The sequence below is a fragment of the Pungitius pungitius genome, chromosome 2, assembly GCF_949316345.1.
Source record: "Pungitius pungitius chromosome 2, fPunPun2.1, whole genome shotgun sequence".
NCBI classification, from domain to species: domain Eukaryota; kingdom Metazoa; phylum Chordata; class Actinopteri; order Perciformes; family Gasterosteidae; genus Pungitius; species Pungitius pungitius.
Genome location: NC_084901.1, coordinates 10,813,212 through 10,839,708, shown reverse-complemented (window position 1 = coordinate 10,839,708; position 26,497 = coordinate 10,813,212). Strand labels below are relative to the sequence as shown.

Below are 26,497 nucleotides of genomic sequence, written 5' to 3'. Positions count from 1 at the left end.
CATCATGACTCATTGGCTCACAGTGATAAATATTCAAATCAAGCCCAGCACTCGCAGTCATTTTAATGATAAAAAACATTACTGACAGGTTTAGGTCACACCAAACCTTTCAGTGTAATCGGGAAATGTTTTGTGACTCACCTGTCATCAGATCCTAAATGTCCAAGCGGGATGTGCACTCACCCTGACCACGTGTGAGTGTCACTTCAAAGGGAGGCCATGGTGATGCAAGGTTCATTGGTTGGAGCTGAAAAGAGAGCAACAAGGGAAAAGTGAACCATGGAGGATCTGATCGTATTAGTCTCATGCTTTCATTTAAAAATCAAATACCCGTTTAGGTTCATCCTTCAGGAAACACAGTTACAAAGGATTCGGTCCATCGGATGGATGCGTCCTTAGCAGGACCATTCACACATGGCATGAGTCCTGCTATGAAGCTCAGACTATATTCTTGTTCTTTGTTTTGAAGTTAGGGATGAAAAGCAAAGAGGAAAAATCAATTGTGAGGAGATGTCAGCAATGCAGCCAGAACCTTTTGGGAGGAAGCAGTTAGCAGAGAGAACAGAAGACAGGGTTTTCTGGAGGTTTTTTTCTCTTACAGATCATGTTTCTCCTGGGTTTTATATGCTTTGATTTTCACTCAAGCCATTATTGTAATAATATATACAAATACATATTCCTATATGATCCGATAACAGTTCTGATAACACACTGAGGTTTGGCAGTTCCCTACTGATTGACTCTATTTAAACACAGTTGGAGAGCTTCAAATACACTTGACCCTTTCACACACTTGTGTACAGTATATTATTGTTATCTTTTTGCCTGTCCAACATACTTGGCAAATAAATGTCTGTGATTCTGATGGCCCACGTCAATAATGATGCAGCACTTTTCATTCATCTGCATCACTTGTTTGGGCATAATGACTTGATAGTGAAGACTGGCTTGAGTCCGGCATCCTGTCAATACATACAAAGTCAAAGCCTTTGGGGTTTTTCTCAATAGACCGTCCGGATTCTCATTACAGTTTTATGGTGACAATAATGTGCAGTTGGTCCACATGCAGCTATAGTTGATGTATTGTCATTGTGCCTCCTGTCTCATTTCTACTGAGCTTATTGATTTCCACATGGATGTTATGCTCATCTTATCGGCTGTTTTCTTGACTTTCTCTTTTTTTTCAAGGCAGTGTTCAAATAATCATCACAAGTCCATTCACTAACATGAATGACCACACTGTGATGTTAATTCATGTGTAGGCATTAGGATTTTGAATGGCTCTAAACACAGATGTGTATAGTAGATCTGTATAACTGGGACTTCTCGGCCCGGAAAAAGGGGGCTACACGGGTCCAAGTCATAATTACCTTTAGGTACTTGTTTTATATCTATGGCTTCATGTAAGATCGAGTGATCCTACATGAGTGGACACCGTGTCCCTCTAGCCAAACAGAACAAGAGCTCAAAGGGCACGAAGGGAGCTAAGTGACCCTTGTCGCTCTGCAACTATTTAATCCAGCTTCAGCCGACAAATTAAACCACAAAAGGCCTGTAATATTGGACCAAAGAAGACAGAGAAAAATCCTCCAGGGACCACGTCTTATCGATCTGGCTGTGGTGTTAGGGAGAACAGCTGTAGCGTTCAACTCAAAGAGTACTCAAAGAAGAAGCAGAGGTATGGAAGAGTGCACATGTCACTGCTGCACAGCCTTCATCTGAATCAATCGTCCATGAATGTCATGTGTGCGAGTGAGTGTGTGAATGAGTCATTCCAAACAAGGCTTCTATGACTGGAATCCAGGCGTTTCTTAGAGGAGACCGGACCAGGAGGAATGACATTTTGTTCTTCGGCCCCAAAAAAACAAAACAAGACAAGAGGAATCTGTTGCCATGGCAACGGCCAGTCATTGCGCGGTGAAAAATGTGGCGTGGAAAAAAAACCTGTGGGGTGGAGATGGAGGAAGCAAGACGGGGGGGGGGGGGGGTGTGTCTCTAAGACGAGGTTAATTGACTGGACACACAAACACAGACGGCACAAACACACACGCACACTCACACAGACACAGAATCACGCAAAAGGCTTGTAAGCCCCTTTCAGTTAACATTTAAAACTGCCTTGAGGGATACTGCACTCATCTCTAAAGATGAAGGGTAACAGAAAGGACACAGACAAACACAGAAGCATAGATGCGGTCTCATCGGTGAGTGACCAGACAAACGCATACGCACGCACACACACACACACACAGAAAGCAAAGGGTGTGTTTTCTATATGCCTTAGCACACTTGGTCAGGATTCTTTGGCATCATTTAGTTTTAGTTTTTAACTTAACTTAATTTATGTACATTAGTGAAGTACATCGTGTTAACTTAATTAAGTAAGAGGGGGGGAACCAAGCATTAGTATTTGACAACCCGGGCTGTGATGATACGATGGTTTGAATATGACCCAATCATGCCTCCTCCTAGGAGAGTGTCTTCCAGAACATCGCCCTTTGTAATACAGCCAAAAAGAGGTTCTGCTATTGCACTAAAAAGAAGATAGATGTGGTTGTTATTGTAGTTGACATGATTTATACAGGTGTGTGCCTTCCTTTGTGTGCGGCTAGCACACAGTACCAATAATAACAGCTTAGTCCAATCTTTATTTGCAGCATTGCAAAAATATCTTAGAACATAATAAGTAGACGTGTGATATAACAATGAAAGCGACCCGCAGCAATCGAGTCCAAATGTCAACATTGTGAATCCCGTTTCAACCTCTTCTGTCCAGCTCTCAGCTAGAGTAGTGAGCAATGTACGTTAGGCTCAAAACAGAATGAGAGCTAAGTTACTTAAAATTGTATGACATTAATGAATGCTGCTTTTGCTGGTTTGTTTCTCACAATGATGCTATCAATATATTAATGACCTCCGCATGAGCAGGATAGTTTTACGCCTGCTGATTGGCCGCCGACCTTAAAATGCCGCATACAAATCTTAATCCAATCATATAAAAAATTAAAAACAGAAGTTTTGAGTGTTTCTCTTGGAGTCCTGACCCCGTCCTGATCCGACACAGTGCACTGGGGGGGTTTCCGTGTCTTTGGACATGTAAGCTGGTTAAAGTCCCTCAGCCACAGCTGAAATGGAGCCCCCTCCCCTCTGCCTGCCCGAAGGGGCTTTAAACTGCAGACTGGAGGTGTCTCAGAGCCAGCTGAACCCGGCTCACAGTGCTGACTGACAGCCACACAGACACTCACTCTGACTAATGGCGCACAACCTCATGCTGTCACCGCCGCCTTCCGGTCTTCATTTCCTTCACATCCCTAACTCTCTGTCCCTGTATGCATTGTCTTTTCCTGGAAAGTGGCCTCAAAGTGCACATCTGTCCGTGCCTGCCTGTCTTCTGTTGGAACCATCTCTCAAATACTGTACTTATCTGTCTGACGCTGCTGGATGCTCTTGGCGTAGAGGAAGGGGAGAGAGCGCTGTCAACCAGACAGGAAAAGTGGTGTGAATATGCGTGTGTGTGTGTGTGTGTGTGTGTGTGCATTTATAACTGTCTCTCCTCTCCGCTTGACCTTAAAATGTGTATTTTACATGCATCACAGATGCATCACAGGTGCTCTGTACTTGGTGTCAGTGTGTGATTTTGCTCAGAGAGTATAATATTTCTTGTAACATTCAAATACTAATCTGGTAGCTGCAAACACCTTTGAATTGCATCATAGCTCACAGCTTATAATTAAAAAGATAGTTGTCAAAAATGAAGGAACATTAGCACTACTTCATTATTTATAAAAACAAATAGGACATAAAGACAACAGAAATTGCTACTTCATTAGTATTTGGCTTTTGACACCAATGACAGGATTATTTGTGACTTTGATATTCTGGTAATCTATTACGTCATACACATAATATTTTGTTGATATGTCTAAATAATAGAGCTGAAAGTACAAAACCAGGAAACTTGTGCTCCGATTGAATTCAGCATTTCTCTACAATGTTTCGCTACTCGAGGCAATAAAACCCTCCAAATAACACAAAACCCACTGTGATGTACCTCACAAGTGTTCCTATATGTGTAGATGAATAGTTAAGCATGGATGACACAATAACCCGTTATTTCAGCGGCATTTTATGGATTTTGTTTGTGGATTCTCAGAAGGAGCGCAGGCTTTCTTCCAGTTCTGCTATCTTCTGCCAGGGTTGAACAACCTTACTGGGAGAAATCCTTGGATCAGAGGCAGCCATCAGCTGCTCTACACCCACTGCTTTCTCAATATGTAGACATTTTGGAGTTGAGATTTAACTTCCCACATTTCTCTGATATCTTTGTACTTTTTAAAACCTTTATTCTTGGAAAGGCTGACATTCCGCGGTTATAAAAAGTAATTCAATTCAAAACCCAAATTTAAAAAATTTGAAAATAACTTCTCAAACTGAGAGTACTTGCATCGACCAATCTGGGTGAATGGTGTCCTCTTGGAGAGAAATTCTCCATCCCTGGTCGAATCCGCTGTGATCACTTTCGTTGTCGGGGTTACAACATGGTTACCGCGTCCCTTAAACCCACTGTCATCCACCTGCAAACATGCTGTGACAAGCTTCCATACATGTGTAAATCATGGGGGGGGGTCTGAACACAAAGTCAGAGCACATTTGAGTGCAAGCTCCTTCGAGACTCCAGTGTAATGTAACCTTGCAATCGTTTTTACTGTAATATATTCTGCCAATTGGGACTGAAATCTTCTGAAAGTTTCCAATTCTTGCTTGACTTTGGAGCTAAATGTGTGCGAAACCACCTGGGACTCTGGAAAGGTTATTTTTCTGAAAGTTGAGTCTTTTCTCCAAGAAATGTTGGTTGGTATTTAACGTCCTTCCTATTGTCACTTCAGTAGATACCTCAACTATGTATTAGAAAAAAAATATCTAAGTTTGTAACACTAGAATATGTATTTTAATGAGGAATATGACATATTTACCAAATAACTGTGTTTTTAATAGTACAAATCCTTCCTGCTTGTCTCTCTCTCTGATTCAGAAGCAATGAGGGGTATCCCAGTACCCGGCGGGATGAACGGGAGCGGTACTGGCGGGACGGTCCCCACCAGCCTCAGTGGGCAGCAGCTGGCCTCTGCCATCCCCTCGCACGCTGCCGGCAAGTCCTGGCGCAGCAAGTCCATGAACCTCAAGCACAGCGCCACTTCGTCCATGCTGGCAAGCCCCACGCACTCCCCCACGCACTCACCCCAGGCCTCCGAGGGCCTTCACCCGCACGGAGGCGACGGGTCAAAAGTCGGGTCGGCCGGCGGTGGCGGACCCCAGAGGTCAATGTTGGAGAAGTTCCGCTTGATCAACCCCAGGTCGGCTTCACGTGCGTCTCCGTCGGTGGCGGAGATGTCTCTGCGGGAGGAGGACGACATGTTGGAGTACGGCGAGGAGGAACTGACGCCCACGGGGTCGGTGTGCAGCAGCAGCGGTAACAGCGCTACGGCCAAGCAGATGTCTACCAAGACCACAGCGCCGTGCCTCGCTGCACCAAGCAGGACCTCCTCTTCCTCCAACCCTTCATTTTCAAAAGCGTCCGCCAACGGCAGCAGGTCCGTCGCCTCGTCCAAAGACAAGGAGGACAGAGGCCGATCGGGGAGATCCTCTAAAGACAGCTCGCCACCCAAAGAGGAGCGCGAGTCATTCGCCGACCCCACCAAGAAGACCTCTAAAATTGCCAGCCTCATCCCCAAGGGGGGGAAGCCGTCATCGGGAAAGAAAGACGGAGGCACCTCCTCGGCTACCAGCAGCATCCCCAAGTCGGGTCTCAAAGCTCCCTCCGCTACGACGTCCAAGCCTCAGAGCCAGGCCAGCTTGAACAGCAGCGGCAACATGCGCGGTGGAGAGGGGGACCGGGCCAAGCTGACGAAAGGGGGGCAAGGCGGTAGTTTCTACATACAGCGCCCCGGTGGGGGTCCAGAGGGCAGGAGGACCAGCATGACGTCCTCCACCAGCACCTCAGCCCTGTCTGGGTCCAGTGGAATAATGGGAGGAGGAGGAGGAGCTCTCGGAGGGAACGGAGTGGTTCAGCTTCCGCAGCAGCAACAGCACAACCACCCCAATACTGCCACTGTGGCCCCCTTCATGTACAGGTGAGACATGAAAAAGGGGTGTGTGTGTGTGTGTGTGTGTGTGTTCCATGTACGAGCAAAGTTGTCTTTTTCCAACTGTCCTACACAATTTTACCCCTGATTCTTACTGCACACACACAGGCCCATGCCCAGGATGTTCCTGGAGCGCTCCTAGTGATCAGCTGCCACCCCCCCCCCCCCCCCACCACACACACACACACACACACGCATTTTGCATCTTGCTCTCGCCGCCACGTCTTTTCACAGTCATTTTAGTACAAATTAACATCCCCTGCCTGACGCTTGCCAAAGCCTATTATTTCCCTGTCTGGGTATCGTCTTTGATGCGAGGATCCCAGACATCGGCGGTGTCTTCTCTTCACACAACCGGTGTGGTTTGGATGCACGTAGCTGGCGCGTGGCTCCCCGGCGTTGCAGCCGTCAGCGGTGCAGGAATTGGGTAAATTTGCCCGGCAGCTTCAACGAAGGCAGAGATAATCCAGGGGGTGAAGAAAATGGTGGAGCTGCCAAAGTTTCTGAGATGCCTTTGTATTCAGAGAGAAAAAGAGTTTGGAATCCCATTAAGCATGGCTTAATCCCTCACCCTTCTCTCCCTCTCTCGTCTGACTAGTCCGATGTGCACAGTCAGCTTTGCCTCCTCCTTCCAGCATTAGCATTACTTTAATCCCCCACGTTCAGCAAGTTAAAACAGTCCGGGGCCGTTACCGGGTGATGAGTCAGTTATGAAAAGAAAGGGAACCAAAAGCCCACTCGAAGAGCAAAAGGTTAAAGAAAATGTTTCCAAAGTGTACTGTCTGTGATGTCACAATATAAACCACTGCAATGTGTTTGGTAATTGTTCAGGTGAAAATATAAATTGTGACAAAGTGAGTCAATGTTCATGTGGAACAAGCATCCGTACACATGTACCGTTCACTAAGGTTTTACTAATTACAATAAAGACAAAATACTTTCTATTATCTATATTGCACAATATATAATCTCTGTTATGTAGTTATTGAGATGGTGTGTAATGTAATTATTGATGTTTAAAACTTGACATCCAGCAGAGTCACCGGACAGCGAGGCTGTTGAGGCTCTGGCCCAAATTTGGAGGTGTCTTATATGTGACAGAAGGACTGTGTCTAGTTGGTCTAGTTGGTAAACCATTGTAGTTGGCTAATAACTGATGGCTAATAACACGCTAGCTCAGCTTGTGGGGGTTTTCTGCACTGGCCTGTTCTTCTTGGCATTTGGTTCTCAGAACTGTAAATCATCAGTCAAGTGTTCCTGAAAGGGCCACTTGCATGCACCGTACGTGCTGCCCCTCCCAAATGATGGTGCAGCTCTAGTTCACCCCCACAAGGGTCTCCGTAAAATGTTCCTAAACTGAACGTACTTTCAAGACATACACACACACATTTGTGTCAAGCGATTACCTTGTGAGTGTATTTCAGTTGCCACTCCTCTTCTCTGGCTATAAATATGTCTCCTCCCGCAAGCATGCAGACAGGAGGCATACCCCCCCCCCCCACCCACCCACCCCAACACGCTGTGCTGCAATATACCACCATTTTCAGGGCATTTCTGCCTTGTTCACTTTCTCCTCTATGCCCACGTTAAGGCGTTTCCTCTGCCAAATGTAACAGACCGGAGTGGTTGCAGGACTTTGCCGCAGTTAGTGTGCAGGATTGATTTGGGTTGGCCCCCTCTGTGTCTTCTTCTGCTCGGAGGAGTATCATGAATGATAGGAACACTTCAGGGAAAGTGAATTCCTCAAGCAGGAGTGACGACCAGCTACACATTAAAAACAGGCCTTAACTGGATCATATCGGATCATTGACCCCTCCCTTTAAAAGATGCGCAATTCCTTTGGTAAATATTATTTTATCTTTCACCCATATATCTGCTGAGTATGTACTATATTGTGGGTTGTGCCCTCTGTCTCTGTTTTTTGTAAATCCACTGAGGTGAGGGAAGCTTTCACGAAGAAAAAGAAATGCACAGGCTGATGCTGCTGTTGTATTTGGAAACCAATTTTTATCTGCAACTCTGCAGGTGGTGTGTGTGTGTGTGTGTGTGTGTGTGTGTGTGTTGGTTCTATCATAGACGGTTGTTGGACTCGTTCCTGCTTTCTTCAGATCAGCAAGCACACGGCAGAGCGCATGGCGACTCCGGGTGGAGGAGGACACAGGCAGTTGGACACTGGCATTCAGAAGCACCAATAGAAAGCCCCCACCTCCCTCACGTTAGAGATGTCCATCTATTGCACATGTGACGGAGACTATGAAAACGGACTCTAGAATTCAGACTTTTTTCTTGTTTACGCGGCAGAGACTGGATGCAAGGACCAGCTGTAGTTACACTACTACTAGTTTGTGTGAACGGTGCCAATGGAACTTTTATTAATCTTCCTCAAACTATTTTATCTCTAGGTACAAGTGATTTTAAAGTAAAATTAATAAATTATTATTATTAAAATTAATAAAATAAGTCATTTTTGTAACAGATTCTAGAGGTTATTATATAATTTGCCTTTAGCCACTTAGTCTTTAAGTTGACTGGTCAATTTATTACCGTCTGTGTATAAATATATTGTGGAACAATGAAGCAGAAATGCGTATCGGTGTCGGTCCACGGAGCGCTGCAACGTCAGTCCAGATGGATCTTAATGAGACTTAAGATCGATTAAAGGACAACAACAATTTAACAATTAATCAACAATTCACAAGTATTTCCTCAGAACTTTTGCGAAAACAAAGCAAAAAATGAGGATATTCTAAAAATGCTTTGTTTAGCAATAGCTTAGAAAGATGTTTTTTGGATTTCCACGAGCCACAAAAAGGATGCAGGACACTGTGATGCTGCCGTTTTGTTTGTCTCTTGACAAGGTCCGTTGGTACCGCCAACGCCATTTGTTTTAGGGAGGTGGGTATTAAGTGCAACTCGTGTTGTTTTTGTGTGAACTTCTCCTTTAGCCAATTTTGTTTTGAAGGACTTTTGACATTTTCACGTGTGTCGGGTAAGCATTATGCCGCTGCACTGACAATGACTGAAGGAAATGGACGCCACAGCATCTCTGGACGTCTCCGTCACTTTTAACAACCCTGGAAGCTGCGGGGAGCTTTTCAGTTGTCTCGGCCTGCCTTTCTAACGCGCTCTTTTTTTTCTTCTTTTTTTTCTCTCACGTGCCTCCAGGACATTCTCAGAAAACGACTGCACCATGGTGGCCCCAACCGACCCCTGCCTCAGCCCCACCAAGGGAGAGCTGGTCTACAGCAAGACAGCCAAACAGTGCCTGGAGGAGATATCAGGTACAGCGGGTCGACACACACTCTGTGGACTGTGCATGCATTATATTTCTCCGCGTGGGTGTGCGAATGTGTAATGCCACGTGCGTTAACATTAGCCTCCTGTAGGACTGGCCATACACTGTGGGGATTCAGCCTTGAGCGTCAATATGTAACGAATAGTGCCCGGCTGTAATGCTTCCCTGTGTTAGACGATGCGTTCACCATCTTTAGGAAATAGAACAAGTGGTTTAGCAAACATTAACACTGTTTAGTACATTATGGATTAGCTCCTCTACTCTAAATTTAAGAGAAAGAGAGGGTTTTAATGCAGTAGAGTTAAAGATGAGCTGCATGACGGGAGACTTCTCGAAGGCTAATGCTGTGTATAGCCTGTGCATAGCTAATGCAAGGGATTGGTTTGTTTTTGGTGTGTGTGTGTGTGTGTGTGTGTGTGCTTACTGAGGCTTCCTGTTCGATAGCGGTAACACAAGGTAAAGGGATAAGGTCATCCATGTCAGACTGACAACAGGAGCATCTGCAGCTCTTTGGTGGATTCTTTGTTTTTACGCTCCTGCAGGACGTTGTCGTGCATTTGAAATCCCAGCTGTGCATCACGACCAGCCTTCATCATGGATACATTTACATCTTTTATGGTTTTCGCAAAAATGAATGTGTAGTTGGTTCAGATATTGGATGTATTTCCATATTGAGGAATCACACACACTACCCAACGTAGTTTTAAGCCTTAAAATATATAGATATATATAACATTTATGAAAGGTGTAGTGGTACAAGGCCCTAATAATTATTCATATTTAGTTCAGAAAGCTGCTGTTCGAAATGATTCCATCCTATGTTTCCATCTTCATCTTCCTTTGATCACGGTCAGTGGACATCCGTGCAATTGAGCCTGTGCAGCCCAGAGGTCAGTGCCGAGGGAACATGAGCAGCTTCTAACCACAAACTCCTGTCCAAGGAGCAGAATGAGAGCTCAACGCAGGCAACACACACACAAACCGCTGGCGCAGACACATTTCCTTTGTTTCAATAGCATCTTGCCATTCGCCAGAGAAGACCTCTGCGTCACATGCATCCCGTTTACATTGAAGCGCGTATGGTCACTTCCAAAGATTCTGAAATGGCTTGTTGTCACATATTTGGTAGAAAAACATGGCCGATGAATCATAACAGGCGTGAACTCAACAGGAAAAAATACGACGTCAAACCAAGTGAAGCCACAGAGACTCCAAGCGTCTACAAAGTGCAGCGTACACAAACAACAGCGCGTGATTACTGGTCTCGGGGATGTCGTGATCGGCTGTGACATTCCAGGCATTTTGCTCCGGTTGCGGCTTTTCCGCAGCCCGTCATTGGATGGATGGAATTAGACTGCGACGTGGGCCGTTCCCTTTGTTTTGAGGTCCATTTCAAACGCTACGCTCTATGCTGCGGCGCGCTTCGTGGCCGTTTCACATCCTCCACTTATTCCCCAACTCTTGCTCGGGGTGGGGGGGGTGGGGTGAGGGGGGTGGCTGCCCAGGAAAGTAAATTCCAGTTTTTGCAAATACCACAAACGCCACATGACAGGCCGGCTTAGCTTGCATGCACAAGCTCGTTATCCGCAAGGTTGATATACGATTTTTGTGAAGTGATTTGGAGAGGACAAGGTAAAAACAGCAGAGGCGACGCCCTCACTCGCTTCACCCATTTTCAACTGTTGCTTTTGATTAGGAATAGCTCAAAACATCGCTAGGAGCTTCTGAGCAATGTGCTTACGATGAGGAAAAGCTTGATTGGGGTTTCTGAGGCACCCTGCTTCCTCTCCCTGACCACGATTAGACAATGTGTGGACGACGGCAGCGAGTAATAACAACGGGGCTAATAACGCTCGCACTGACTGATGGGGACACGCTGCTTCTGTGGTCTCATTGTTGATCCACGATAAGCCGCCAGTCCGCCGCTTTTGCTGCTGGAGATTGCATTTAATTAAGTCGGCGGCCGCGAGCTCGCAGGTGCTGCTGTCCAAACACACCGCTGTGACACTCCAGGGGAGAGATGGAGAGACAGAGAGAAGACAGAGGGAGGAGGATAGTGTGAGGTAGAAAAGATATGGGCTCTAAAGAGGAGGGGAGCGAGCAGAACGAGAGGGATTAGGAGAAAGACACGGTGATGAGCAGTGAGAAGGAGGGTTGAGAGAGAGAGAGAGAGAGAGAGAGAGAGAGAGTACTGCAGGCTGCACACAGGAATGAACAAGCAGACTGAGAGCTATGTGAGTCCGTTCTTTGGCTTCACCAGCCGCTGTGCGCTGAGAGGGACCGTCAGAGAGACACGGGGGAGCCGGTGGCGCTGAGGCGGTAATTAAAGGAGCGACAGAAGGCAGATAAGAAGGGACGAAAAGGGACTGTCCTTTAAAAGGGGGAAAGAAGATAAAGAGAGCGCGGGAGGGCAGAGAGAGAGAGAAAGAGAGAGAGAGAGAGATGTAGCGGCTCCACGCCCCTGAACGTGGTGGGGGAAGAGGAGATGAGGACAGGAGACGGAGTGCTAGAAACAAGTGCTTGCGTCCGGCTCGACGTCTCCACCTGAGCATGGAGCGGCTCGAGGATGGATCGGGAGTCCGCCTCCACGCCTGAGAGGACGCCTTCATCTCCTCTCTGCCCAGACCCCCCCCCCCCCCCCTCACCCCGGAGCTTGCTTTCCCTGCAGCCCACCGAAGCCCGGAGCTCAGTCGGGAGGCGCGGGACGCAGGGGGGGACACATTTCTCACCCTCTTCCGTCCCACCCGCCCCTCCCCGGGACCGTGCGTCCACCATGTGAGACGGACGGCTCCGCACAGGTGGATTCCAGTTTCTCCCCCACGAAGGAAGGGTGAGCCGTGAGAAAAAGGGGGGAGGCGAGCGGCGACACGGAGATGAAGAGGGGAGCAGAGTTCTCGGTGTACCAGGGCGGCAGCCCGGCGCGGCGGCCTCCCCAGCCCCTCGGCGACAACCTCAACCTGCGGATCAAGCAGCGCTCGCTCACCAACCTGACGCTGTCCAGCGACGGCGAGCAGCGCGTCTGCTCTTTTGAGCTGGACGAGCCGCCGCCTCTCCTGTCGCGGCCCAGAAGCTCGCCGCTGCACTCGTCACACGCACAGCGGGCGGGCGGCAGCCTGCAGGGAAGCCCGAGGAAGGAGGCGGCCACGAGGGGCGGAGGCGCCCGGGGCACCAGGGCCCGGTCCCTGTCGCTGTCCCTCACGAAGGTGCTCTCTCAGTCGGAGCACTCCCTCATCCCGGTGCCGTGGCGGTGCACAGGTGCGGGTGGGCGGGCGCAGCGGGCGTCGTACGGCGGCCACACGCGGACGGAGCCGGCGCGGGCGTCCAGGGGGGAGGGGGCAACGGGCGAAGAGGTCGGCCGGAAGCGGGTAGGCGGAGAGAAGGACGGAGGGTACTGGGCGGAGGAGGAGGTGTCAGGGGGAGGACCTCGGGAGGGAGCGGCCCAGCTGGATAAAGAGTTGATCCTCACCATGCTGGGCGACCTGGAGCAGGTGCTGCACACACAGCCCCGCCCACGTAAGTCAACACAGTCAGGAAATAATCATGAATGTGGACATTTATACACACAAATGATTTGGGGATTTTGTCATCCCTCCAATGCTGGAAAGGGATTTAAAATGGCAACAGCGCAAACTGGAAACTTTGCACAGGAGATTTAAAAATGCAAACTTACAGAATATTATAGTGTCAAAGTAGGAAAAAGACGGATATTTTCTTAATCCTCTTGACAATTTCTCAGGGCACACTATTAGCATTTTAAGACTTTATTCAAAAAAAGTTCCTTAAGAGTGGCTGGAAAAGAACACACAACCTCCCCCGTGCATTCACACACACACACACACACACACACACACACACACACACACACACACCAACCCTCAGAGCATCGACAGGATTTACACTGGCAGCATGTAGTGCGATGTCATGGACACAGTCGGATGAAAAGATGCCTTTACACACACATCCGTCACATTCTGCAGTGTGCAGCACTGTGGAGTGTCGCACTGTGTATTCAGCAGGCAGAGTGTAGCCCGTACGTACCTTGCCACACCTCGGCGGTAGCTCCATAAACGTCAGGCTTTGCATTCGTGAACGGGTGTTTAAGGGGGTCGGGGGAGACGATGTTTAGCTGATGGTAAGCACCATTTATTTAAACAGATTGTAATGTCACCCTGCAGATAAAGCAAAGTAAAAGGCACCTCAGGGAGAGCTTTGGGGGTGATTGTTGATCCCCTTTAATAAATGGACCACGGCATGATGCAGCAGTGAAAAGAAATACCCTGTCATGTAGGCAAAGCAAATAGCAGCACCTACACCCACTGAGAAAAAACAGATTGTATTCCTTACACCCACCTCGCCGCCTGTGACTCAGGGCAGCAACCTGATCAATAGCTCATTATTCCACCTGTGTGTGTGTTCCATATGCTCATGCATACAAGTGCTCCTCCTACGCGTGTTAATGCCGGGGTTCTGTCTGGATATCTGAGAAGACCGTTCCATCCTTAAATTATTCCTTCACCTGTCCTTCAAAATATCCGGCAGCTGATGTGGCAGTTTGAGCATTTAGCTCCGGGACCAGCTTTTTATTGATACGCATTCCCGAGGGGACACACACACACACACACACAAACTCTCAACCACACACATTCAGCCACAGGGAGCTAGAAACAAATAATTGCTATACATCGATCATTCTCCCTGTGTGTGTGTGTGTGTGTGTGTTTCTGTGTGTGAGTGACTGACTGACAGCTGCCATGGCGACACCCCAGTGTATCTCAGACAAAGCTTTATTAAGGCAGATTTGTGACAAACTCGTGTAAAACGCGTCGTGCGTTCGTCTGGGTGAGTGTGTGGTGGCATGCACCGGTATAATTAGACGACTGGAATAGTATTCAGCTAGAGCGAGGGGCATCGGCACCAGATCCCATGCATTATTAAAAGAAGAGAGGGGGAGAGCGCGAGAACTGGTACAGTACGTGTTTGTAAATGTGTCCCAAAACGCAGTCGTTCTGCACCTCATAGAAGTGTGTTTCTAGGTGCATTTGTGCATGCCCCCCCCCCCCCCCCCCACTCTCAATTTGGTCGCTTCTCAGCCTCACCGGGGCCGAGAGCTCCAAATGATTGCCCCGTGGCCTCTGGTGGAAACACCAGCTACACACCTGTATAAGTCACCCCTATAAAAGGAATTAGGCGTAACTCGTTCCTGCTGCTCACCGTGATCCACATAAGAGGTGACGAGCTGATTAAATCATTCACTGGTGGCATTGGTGTGATTTAATGTGTGTGTTTATGTGTTGGGCTGCAGACAATTCCCACGTGTCCTGTGTAAATGCACACACACACACACACATCTCGGGCAGCTTCTCAATGTTGCATGAAGTGTTCGTTCATGGCGGCCACTCGAGGGCTTGATTGCCCCATGCCACCTTTATAATGGCATTGTAATTGGATCTTTCTCAGGTGAGAAGAGGAGCGGAGGAAAGAAGAATTAACATCAGTTCCCAGAAATGCTTGGTGTTTGTGGCAGCAGACATCCGTCAACCTGTTAGATGAGACAACTCATTCAGGCCTTCTGTCCAGTGGCTGCCAGCACAACTTTGTCACTTTGAGTGTGTGCATTTGTTTTCTTAGGTTTTATCTCACAAGTGCCACATGAATTCTAATTACTGACCATCTTGTGTGGGTATCCAATATGGGGTCAGAGGTCAGGAGCACGGGGCACCAACGCAACAACGTGCAATCTACAGTCTGTTTGCTCCGCGAAGACAAAGCATGACCTCAATTATGCCAGGCCACACAGTTTGATGCGTTATAATTGAGGTCATGCCTTGACTTCAAAGACTTTTTCTGAGTGCAGACAGCACATTGTTTGAATCTACAAGTTTTCAAACAATGTGACAAAAGGGACAAAGTCGAAAGTTGAATCTCGTCTTTGGCACCGTAGTCTGCAGCTGTTACTGGCTGCCCAGCATTTTTAAGCTTAGTAGTTAGTAGTTTTAAAGAATTTAAAGAAAGATGATTGCAGTAAGTAGGAAAAAGAGGTTCAGCTGAGGTCACAGTGACCAGAACTGTAGCAATTGTAAGCTGTTCGCCTGTGCACTTTATTATAATTTGATACCCATATTTCTTGCATTGTGTCAATTTGTCTTATTGTCCAATGTGTGTGCTAGCTGCCATGGGAAATTGCTTGTATGTCCAGCATACAAAAAAATGGTTCCGACCAATTTTATTCGAATGTAGAGGTGTATCCAAATATCTTGAAGTAGACTCTGCAATTTGATGAATTGCAGGATAAACGTTGCAGCCTTTCCCCCTTCTCTCTGGCACTAATGTCAGCTAGAGACCCTTCTCTAAACTTCCAATCACCGCAGCACCTTCTATGTCGTCTCACTGCGCGGGAGCTGCTGGCTCTGTCCTCTCCACCGTGGAGACTTCTGACGGCCATCATCAACCTGGAGGAGCAGTGTGACCACCGTCCATTTCCCTTATTTAGCCATCACACGGCCCGTGGACATAGGCTGGCCTGACGAGCGAACAGCGACAGGCTTAATTGGATCAGACAGGCTCACAATTTGGGGTGCGGCTCGCAGTCCTGAAGTGTTTGCTGGCCAAAGGGAAGTTCTCTAAACGTGGCGCTTAAACCAACACGGAACATATGATCCTTAGCTCCACTCTGCCTGGCAGATTCGAACGACAATGTATCCGCTTCTCAGAGTAAAAAATAAACGAAAAATGCGCGTGGTGCAGCCTGACTGATCCAATCACATGGCTTCCAGAGACGTGCCCCCATGATATGCCGTCGCTCCGTGTCCCTACGGAGACGTTCAACCAAATGCTGCATGTCAGATGTCAGCCTTCATGGTTGTGAGGTATGTGTGTGTGTCCAAATATCTCAGTAAATCATGTTAAAATGCCTGTCTCCAGGAGAGGACCCTGAGACGAGACGCATGAGGACGGTGAAGAACATCGCCGACCTGCGGCAGAACCTGGAAGAAACCATGTCCAATCTTCGGGGGACACAGATCAGCCACAGGTAGGCACACAGATGGTACTACCCATTGCTTACTGGCAATGTTAAATTACTGTGTTCTGGTTCTTGGAAAAGAAACGTGATTCATTATTTGCAAAGTGGTGAAAGGGGACAACAATCCTTCAGACCTCGTTATCCACTCACTAAACTGCCGAGAATGCAACTTTTAATGTCTTTCACTCCTAAAACCGAGTCTAAAAGTTCTCAAAGTCAATCAGTCACATTCTGAAATTCTGAGCAGAAAATCGCACAAAATAATCTAATAATAATAATACTATAAATATATTTTATTCCGTGGCTGCAATGAGCCTGCTTTTCCCAAAAAATCTTTTCAAAACAGGGTTGCAGACTTTTCATTTCTTATTCATGCCCAACGTTGAGCTGGGATCTGTATACGGTTTTGAGAGAGGTAACAGCAGTCTGTGTACTTTTCACTTTGGTAACATGGGAAGTTCTCAATACACAGTAGTTCTTGAAATAATAATAATTCAGAATTTCCCCTTTGCAACATGCTGCTCAACTCCTACGAAGGAGATGCACCAACGTCACGACCTAACCACTGAAAATAAGTTTCCCTCGTGAACCCATTTTCACTTCCCAGCACGCATCGCTCGGGTTTCCTTGCGTTTCTCTGATTGTTGCTCTGGTTTTTGAAACGTCCGCCTCAGTTTAGCTCACCGATCCAACGGGGAGATGCGTCACTGTTAGCATGCCTCCTTCTCCCCGCGTTTTCCTGTCTGAAAACCCAGGCGCCCCCATGCTCACCACCTGGCATGCGTGTAATGACATTTCAGGAGTTGATGGACAACCGTCCACTCTGTGAGCCACGGGGGGGGGGGGGGGGGGGCCCGCCGACAATCTCATCAGTGGGGAGCCTGTTCAGGCGACGATGAAATCATAACCATTTATGTTGGCTCTTCCGGGCAGTGGCTCCCTGCTCTGCCACTCTCCCTCTCCCTCGGTCTATTATTTTGTGTGTTTTGCCCCATTTGCAGGAGAAGACGTTGGCTGGGCTGAGACAGCCAAGACAGATGACGGTCTGTGTGTGTGCATTTGTTTTCTACCTCTTTTTTTCTTTTCTTTTCTTTTCCCCATCAGAGGAGTCCGAGCCAGGCGCGATCAATAGAGCGCCGCTGTCTTATCACGGGGGTTTGGTTGTAGGGGGGGGGTGATTGATCGGTCTGTAAGGGACAGGGTCAGTATGACAAATGTGCAAAGTGCCCGATTGTCATCAGCATCACACACTGTGTGTGAGGGGCGTAGCCATTGCATTTAAGGGAACGAAAAGGGAAGTGGGCTCGTGCGCTGCAGAGTCCACGCACATGTTTGTAGTGTCAAAGTAAAGCCAGCCTCGCAATGCCATTTCTGTGTAAGATGATCTTAGTCCCTCCCATGGAGGAGAAATGGCTGAGAAGCTCTGAGCTTTTTTAGTAATGAATCACTGCTCCGCTCGAGCAGACGGGACTGTCATATTCATCACTTTGGGATTGTCCCTCAGAACCTGTTAATACCTCATTCCTGCAGGCTGGGCTTTAGGGCTGCCAGCTGGAGCCATCAACACATGGACGTGGAGTCCGTGTCGTTCTGTAGAAACATTCAACTTTTTCTTGGAGGTGATTGGTTTTCGGCCCAGCGTTGTGTCATCAGGATCCTTCTATGGTTTCTATAAGCGTTTTAAGTGGGATTAGCTCTTTACTGCCAGAAGTTCCACTTGAATAATAATACTTTGGATTGAAGTTGACTAAAGAGTGCATTATTGCCTTGTAGCCGGTGGCAGATAATGTTGAGGGGTTGAAAAAGCGTGATGTGGTGAAGCCACAGTTTCCTCCTCCCTGAAAGTGTGCCCTCTCCTCTTGGATTTAACCTTGATGCTTTGATGCTGCAGCCTTCACGGGAGCTCAGTTCACATCACACAGTTCACAATTTCCTCAAAGATCCCGATTTGTTAGGGCCGCACACACTGTTTGTATTGCTAAAAAAAATGCATTGATCCCTTCACTCATTTCATTCTGTCCAGTAAAAAATGTTATCGATTGGCATTTAAAGGGGAAGAAAAACATATGGATTTGTGAATAGGACAAACAGAAAAGGATGCTCTTCCCTGTCAGCTGGGTCCTGAGAAATCCCTGCCTGCCCTCAGAGACTTATTGAGCATTGTTTATGGGGTTCTCAGATTAGAGGTACGGAGAGAACGCGGGGCGGCTAAATTATTCATTGCTTTTGAACTGAGGAGACGGCCTTTTCGGTCGCGTTTGCGCTCATGTACAGGACCCTGAGAAGAGAACAATTCTTTGCAGATATCCATTTTGCTGACGCATCATTACCAAGCAATTTGAAAAGATTGCAACCGTTCACTAGGAGTTAAGTAACAAAAAATGACAATTGCTGAAGAGTAGCGATGTTTCGAAGCCAGAGGCACTTCTCAATCCCCGACAATGTTGCTGTGAGAGCAGTCAGATGGAGACGAGGAGCGATGTGGTTTAGCTGCAGGACGACAAAACCGGGAGCTTCTTGACAGGAGGAGTTTTCAGTCCATGATGGAAGATGGAAAGTGACCTCTCATCCCAGTGTGTGTGTTCGTGTGTGTGTGCGTGTGTGTGTGTGCTCGCGTGTGAGTAACGGTTGTGTTGGCGCTCCAGATTGAAGACGCATGTCTGTGGTGGCAGTGAGCTACGTCTCTGAATCACTCAAAGCTAGCAGGGTGTAACGTTCGCCCGCACCATTACCAGACCCACTGCGACATGAACACGCACACAAAACAAGGCTGCGCGGCACATCACAGCTTTTTCTGTGTGCCTATTGGATACCCACTGCAAAACTAAGTGTTATTGTGTAAAATGACTCTACTTCTCCCTTCATGTGTTCTCTCTGTAAACATGAGTTTATAGTTTGAGGGTGTATTTAATACAGCACGATGTTCCTTTACTAAATGATGATCTATTCATATCAATAAATCTAAAGTCTGATGCTATTTAGCTTTTCACGTCGTTTGGATCGTTATTTGACAGACCGCAGATAACTAAGTGAAATCCTCTTATTCAATAATTATTATTATTGCTGTATTGGTGGTTTACACATGTCTCACAAGCTCCTTCCTTCAAAGCGATGAAGAAGTCCCCAACCATGAACGTTCCTTCAAGCCTACCAATTTGTACAAGTGAGAGGAGGAAGAATGCTAGTGATTTTCTATATTTGATGTTGAAAAGGTGAAAAGAAAATGCTATGGTAAAGTTCGTTAAGTGTAACTTCTTTTTTTTAATGCTCACTTTTCATTTAATTTTATTTCAATTGTTTTGACCTGTTCTTAAAGGTCCAAAACTCAAAATGTTTTTTGTATGTATTCAGGATACATTAGTCAGGTGTGACAGAGTTATGTGGTTACAAAAACGCTTAGAAAATGCCACCCTGAAAGAAAAACTGTACATGACATTTATTGTATGTATATTGTACATGGAATTTGAAGCTGAGACCACACAGAGAGCATTGAATGAACTATCGGAAATACAAGTTCAACCGTTTAACCCCCAGAGCCCATTAGCAGGGGGACAAGATCTATTTGTATTCACCATTGCTCAGCAATAACAAACCTCCTGCTGTCAATGTGGATTCTTCTCCTGCTGAGCTCTCAGCTGAACAGATGCATGTCGGATTTAGTGTGTTTTCATCACATGTGTGTTCATATGTGCTACATCTCTGCACCTTTCCTCTTTGCTTCCTCTTGTGTTGCATGCTCATTTATCTCGACACATACACACCCACACAGTCTCCCTCATTGAATCTGCCGCTCTTCTTTTTTTCTCACTCTCCCTGCTGCCTGTAGATAAAGATAAGCTGATTTTGCAACCTACATTGTGTACTAATGATTGAATGGTTTGGAGTTCTACACCACAGCAAATTGATTTTAGTATCGTCACATCGTCTGTGATCGCTTTTCAGATATGCAGCTGTTTTCTGATGTCATGTTTGTTTAATTTGGCTGTTCGGAAATGACACTGCCCGTGTCCCTTACTATTGTGTGTGTGTGTGTGTGTGTGTGTTTGTGTGTTTGTATCTGTGTTAACCTCGGGAGGTGTTGACAGAGATGTGCTGTGAATTTGGCCAGCCCTGCTGCCCCTCTCATGGCAACTTGGCATCGCCCATGACGCACAGACACACACACACACACACGCGCACACACACATGGAGGCTCACACCTCTCTCCCTGCTATGTGTGAGACGCTGCTTTAAGATGTCATTGCTTTTTTTTTCGTCACCTAATGAAGGCTGCAGAGGCAGGCGTCCACATATCCAGCAACCGCATCATGATCTCCGTTCATGCCCTTATGAATATTTCTAAAGGCGAAATTGCAGCAGACGCGCAGGAATAATTTAAATAATATTGGAAAAGCTTGTAAAAAAAAAAAACCTGGTAAACCTAATTGTAACATACAAACACAATATCCTCATAACGTGTAACTCAAGTATGATGTGAAGCGTGTGAATGTAGTGCCCCCTTCCTCCCAGCAGAGAGAGCTCACACTAGGTGCCACTGCCGCCACACCTCGCTCCCTGTGTCATCCCACATGGGGCTGCAGCGCGCGATGTGTGAGTGGCCATCAGTGTGTTGTTCTTGCATTCACAGTCCTGCTGATTTACTGGCTGCACTTTCATCACGCTGTTTGCAAATTGGAAAAATATGTTGGATAGATGGAAGTTGCGTGTTGCACAGGAGTTGACATGTTACAATCCCTCTGCAGCAATATCATAAAAATAAATGTGTGGAGTGGCTGTTGCAGGGCTGATGGAGGCTCGGTAAGATGCTCTTGGTCTCCCTCCATCAGGTTCCATTCCTTTTCTTGGCTCCTTGACTCTCAAACTCACACCTCTTAAACATAAGATTTCCCTTTCCTGTCGATGTATTCTCATTGTGCATTTTGTGTGGTAATGATGAAAAAAACAATGAAAATTCTGAAATGACGAATCTCTAAAGACCTGAGAAGCTGCCATTACAAGTTTAGCGGTTACTAACTTTTTGTTATTTCCCAGGTTTATTTGCTTACCATCCCAGTTCAACCTTATGCATACTTTGTCTTTATAAAGCATGCATGGTAGCTCTTTCTCTCTCTCTCTCTCTCTCTCTCTCTCCCCATCTCTTTGAGATGTACCATTATGGTTTGACGTGCGTTCTCATGGGAGCATTCACTATCAGTTAACACACTTGAAGGAACTGCACTTTAGGGAAGGTTGCAGAGCCAAACACACACATGCAGAAAGCAAGGTTACGAGAAAAAACAGAGCAGTAAGGCAGTGGCACTCAATGGACGTTGACAACTCTCGGCTTCACATGTGATTATTTCCCCCTGATGGATTTGCCCTTTGCACAAGTCTGCACTTGATATGATGACTTGGGTTTTGGGCTCGTTCAAGACACTTTTCCCAGGACGTTGGGATAAAGGCCTCATGTCTTCTGTCTCCACAGTACACTAGAAACCACCTTCGACACCACGGTGACCACCGAGGTCAATGGGCGGAGCCTACCAGCCCTCACCACGCGCTCCTCCCCCATGGCCTGGCGTCTGGGCCAAACACAAACCCCACGCCTCCAGGCGGGCGACGCCCCTTCAATGCCCAGCAGCTACGCTGCGCCCAGAGCGAGCACGACGAGCGCTGGCACCACCACCGGGCGCTACAGCGGGCACTCGGACCCCTCCAGGTTGGTGTACAGCGCCCCGCTGAGGCGAGCGGCGGCCGGGGGCAGAGGGGCGGAGCAGGGGGAGAGGGCAGGAGGAGGGAAGCAGATGGAGATGGCAGGGTACGTGAGTGATGGGGACATCCTAGGGAGGAACGGCCGGACGGATGAGATACCAAGCGGGTAGGATGACTGGTGCTACGCATGTTAGCTTCCTCTGATGCAATGACTAATTCTGACTCCCTGCTGGAAAGTCCAATCGGTGCTTAGACCACATACAGAAGTTTACACACAATGTTACTTACCAAGGTGCCTTTTCTTTATGCTTTGTGTGCGTTATCTCAAGAGTTTTTGCGTGCTGGCAGTCTTCTTCTTTGTTTGCACATTACTATGGTTTTCTTTGCACATTACCTCAACCAATGGCTGAATGAAGCAAAAGCATGAATTTGATTGTTGGATGTGATCCGACTCACCCATATAGGCACCAACCCATAATAACCAAACCTCCACCATACTGCTTGGAGCCAAAAACTCCCCTTTGCTGAAATTAAAATAATTGTTAATTGATTAATATGACACTTGAAACACTACCAAACTTGAATCGGTGTCTGAATATTTATTGCATATAAAAACATTTTGAGAGCTCAACACACTGCAAAGATCCAAATAGAATAAAAAAAATTGTAGCAATTTTTCGAAACCCCTTGCATGGGTTGTCCATATGGCGAAGACGTTTCCTCATTTGCTCAGCCTGTGTCTGCATGCATGTGTCCTCTTCTTCTTTTATCAAGGCCGCCATTTCTATGAACTCTAAAATGCTAAATATAAAGACACCGTAGGACAAAATGTACAAACTAATACCTTGCTACTTTAGAGGCCGTTTTTTGAAAGCTCATCCATTCCAGTGAATGGTTCCATTCAATGTCACAGCTGGCTGTGCATTCATTCCACCACAGCCTCCCCCATCTTTCTGCGTGCATTAATACAAATAGCCGGCTGACGTGCCCCGAGGCCACCACAGGTTGGTCATGCATTATAGGGGGGGGCACAAACTTTCAGGCCACTCGATACACTGACACTGACAGACTACCTGAATGAAAAAAGATGAGCTAGTGTCTTCCACACAGCATCACACATGTGGCCTTCTGTCCTTCCGTCCCTCCTGGGCGATGAATACCTTCAGCGCTTGGGAGCCATTGACATGCCACACACAGCGCACGGGATAACACTGCTCCCACTTGGCGTCCTTCAGATTACCCGTATTTCTGGGCGCAGGGCGAGCGATGTGTCAGAACGGAAAATGTAGGAACACGTCGGGAGGGGAAGGTGATTAGCTGAATTATTAGCTTAATTAACTCAACTCTAATGATCCCCATGTCTTATCAGGCGTGTCTGATGGCTTTCTGGCAGTGGCCTCAAAATCATGCAGCTCTCTCGTTGCCTCGCGCACACATATATTAAAATGCCACACTACCTAAACAGCGCACATTCATTTTTTTCAATCAAGTCGCTGTATTTTATCTACTGGTTTAGTTTAATTAATCTGTTGCTCTTTATTCATTAAAAAAAAAGGAAAAACTGAATTACTCAGACTTTTTATGCCAAACTGTGGCCGGACATGTCAAGGCGGGTCAGTTTGATCTCCATATATCCCACCCCAATATCGTGCATTTGCAAATCTGTACAGCATACAACCCCCCCCCCCCCTTCGACATCTACTCCGTCTAATTGACTCCCGTCTCGCAGATACCTCACTGACGGCGGCCTGCATTTGTATGCGCGGAACGCGGGCCGAGCCTCCGACCCCGGCACCCCTTCTCGAGAAGCGTCCCAGAGAGGCAGCAAAGAGATGCAGGGAGACATAGACAGGTAAGGATGGAGGCCGTCAATCCCACTGCTCGCTTGCACCTGAGGTTTGGACATCGCCGTTGATGTCCGAGTGAGCTTCCACGTTTTGAGTTTGTCACCCACGCACGGACGCACTGGATGTGCGAATGCAAATTCTTCAATATACCACATTTGCGCCTGCGTTTCAGATTTATACACAGTTATCTCCTTGGTGCACATTTTAACATCATGTGACACTGTTCCATCAACAATTATAAAGCGGTTATTGTGACTGTCCACTGTCTAAGAGTGCTGACATGACAAAACTAAAAATACTGAAAAAGCAAACATACCTAAAGCCACAATTAAAAAAGCAGAAGGTATGTTTATGTCCTTCAGAGGGCAGCGTCCCTACTGCAGGGACATCCAAGACTAAGCAAGGGGAGAGGGAGAGACGTGCCATCGATTTTGTGATGACAGGCCGTCAGAGGGGCTGCTGGGAATTGACCGATGCAGTGACATTTCCCAGCTTCTGCCGGAATTTTAATGAGTGGCAATAGTCAAACGTGTAAGTGCTGGGAAGCAGTCAGATACAGCTCTCAAGTTTGCTGTAATGCTTTGAATCAGTGCCGTGCTGTTAAAGACACACTCCCTTTATGGATGCCATTCCAAAGGCCAATGCACTCCTTATGCACTCATATTAGCAACCTTTTAAACAGGTAGGACTTGCAGAAGTGCTGATGATGTTTCTGCCTCCGGTCCAAGTAATCCAGTTGTGTGACGGCCCTTGTGGATCCCTCTGTTTCTGGCGCACGTGCGCGCCCTCACAGGACCAGTCCAGCCAATCAGCCTGTCCCATCACATTTCTGACTGGCAGGGCATCCTAAACCGCCAGACCAGATCATGGGCCCTGTCCGTCTTCTCGCTGGTCCGCCTGTCAGACTTTGACAGTCTGAGGAAGAAGGGAAGGAATGTATTAGAATATGTATGAACCCTGTGAGCTATCTCCTCCATTGGCCAACTCGCAGCCTCACCCTGCTCAGATGTGATCTCTGTATTTGGATATTAAGTCTTCCTCACCTTGCCGTGGCGTGAAAGAAATTGGAGCTTTTCACTGCTAATGTGTGTTAGCGCTGTGGGGACTCAGGGAGTGACGAGGAAATATTGATGCCTTCTTCCTCTTAAGATGCCTGCAGGCAGCAGATTCCTGAATGGAGCAGAATCTGAACCCTGAAACGCTGTTTGTTTCTCCCTTGTTTGTTTCTCACACAAAACTCTGCAAATGTACAAAGACACAAATGTACACATGGCTTTAATGCCCCCCCGCTGCCTCTCCGACATGTGTGGTTGTTCGGATGCTGAGCTGTCACTTCCCACTGACACACAACACAGCTTGGTGGCGATTGCACACCTCAGGACAGGATCTGCTCTCCCGTGTGTTTATCCCAAAGCATTCGTCTTCCATTCCGTATAAAACCCCCTCCCTGGCTTTAAGGAAAATGAGTAGCAAATAAGGCTCAAGTTCAAACAATCTGCCGCTGACTTTCTGCCGAAGAACTTTTCATCTCCTGAAATGCCCGTGCTGCCATTCTAGGAAGGACAGAAACCAGCGAAGCATTGATTCTTGGATTGTTAGTGAGTTGAATCTAATATTGTGTAGATTCTCCTCCCCACCCCTGTGTCACATTTATTTTCTTCATGGTCAACGTGAACGAGCCGGAACGCAGGCAACATCGTAGCCATTTTTCTGGCTGCTCCAGCGCTGTTTCCTTCTGGCTCCCTTACCAAGATACTTTGAGTTTGGAGTGAATAGTTCACGAAAAGGAATACGGTAGATAGTGCATCTTTAATTTCTGATATTCATGAGGGATTTTCTGAGATTCTGAGGTTGTAGTTAATTAATTTGCTTTATTCATTACAAAGTGGCTTATTTAAATGTAAATTTCCTCGAATATCTTCAACCGCGGATCCCCAGAAGAGGAATCTGAACTTGTTGCACTCAGCTACGGATTATCAAGAGATTTTTAACACACAACTCTTCTGTCCCGTCCGTTTGTCCTCTAGGAGAATTTAACAGCTACAAGGACATCGTAATAAAACGAATCAGTGAAGAAAGCAACGTCTTAGAGCATATCATCAGAGCTGGGGATGGTGCACTCAGTCTGACTGCTGAATATATCTAATGTGTTAAAACTATTTTTCCTTTGTTACCCACTCCCAAAATCTTTGGCAAACCGTGAATGACTAGCCCTATTCTTATCTTTTTCTCATTCTGTGCCAGCAAGCACTGATTTCTACAATAGAAACATGGCTGGGGGTAAACTGGCTCACAACTATTCTATTTTCATTTTACTGCCTTTTGCATATATAAGTACATTATTTGCACTGGCCCAACAACGGAAAGCAGTCCAAAATATTCTTGTGACACCACCTCATTGTTTGCTTGGGAGATGTAGCTCTTTGAAGAATAAAAACATAAGTGGAGCTGTTGTAGAAATATTCTGGTGTGACATAACTGTACAGCCAGAGGTTGGGTT

General features: G+C 47.0%; 1 protein-coding gene across 9 annotated transcripts in view; it reads left to right on the top strand.

Annotated features, from left to right (window-relative positions):
- Nucleotides 1–26,497, top strand: part of nav3 (neuron navigator 3) — a 129,538-nt gene that overhangs the window by 64,720 nt on the left and 38,321 nt on the right. For 7 of the 9 annotated variants that reach the window (XM_037461598.2, XM_062560376.1, XM_037461596.2 and 4 more), the window contains 5 exons: nucleotides 5,033–6,131; nucleotides 9,309–9,424; nucleotides 16,360–16,468; nucleotides 21,924–22,316; nucleotides 23,880–24,002. In XM_037461598.2, the coding sequence (XP_037317495.2) occupies nucleotides 5,033–6,131; nucleotides 9,309–9,424; nucleotides 16,360–16,468; nucleotides 21,924–22,316; nucleotides 23,880–24,002 (1,840 nt within the window). Of the gene's footprint in view, nucleotides 1–5,032; nucleotides 6,132–9,308; nucleotides 9,425–11,480; nucleotides 12,952–16,359; nucleotides 16,469–21,923; nucleotides 22,317–23,879; nucleotides 24,003–26,497 lie in introns of those variants that run through there. The other 2 variants (XM_062560377.1, XM_062560382.1) reach the window with 2 other exon arrangements.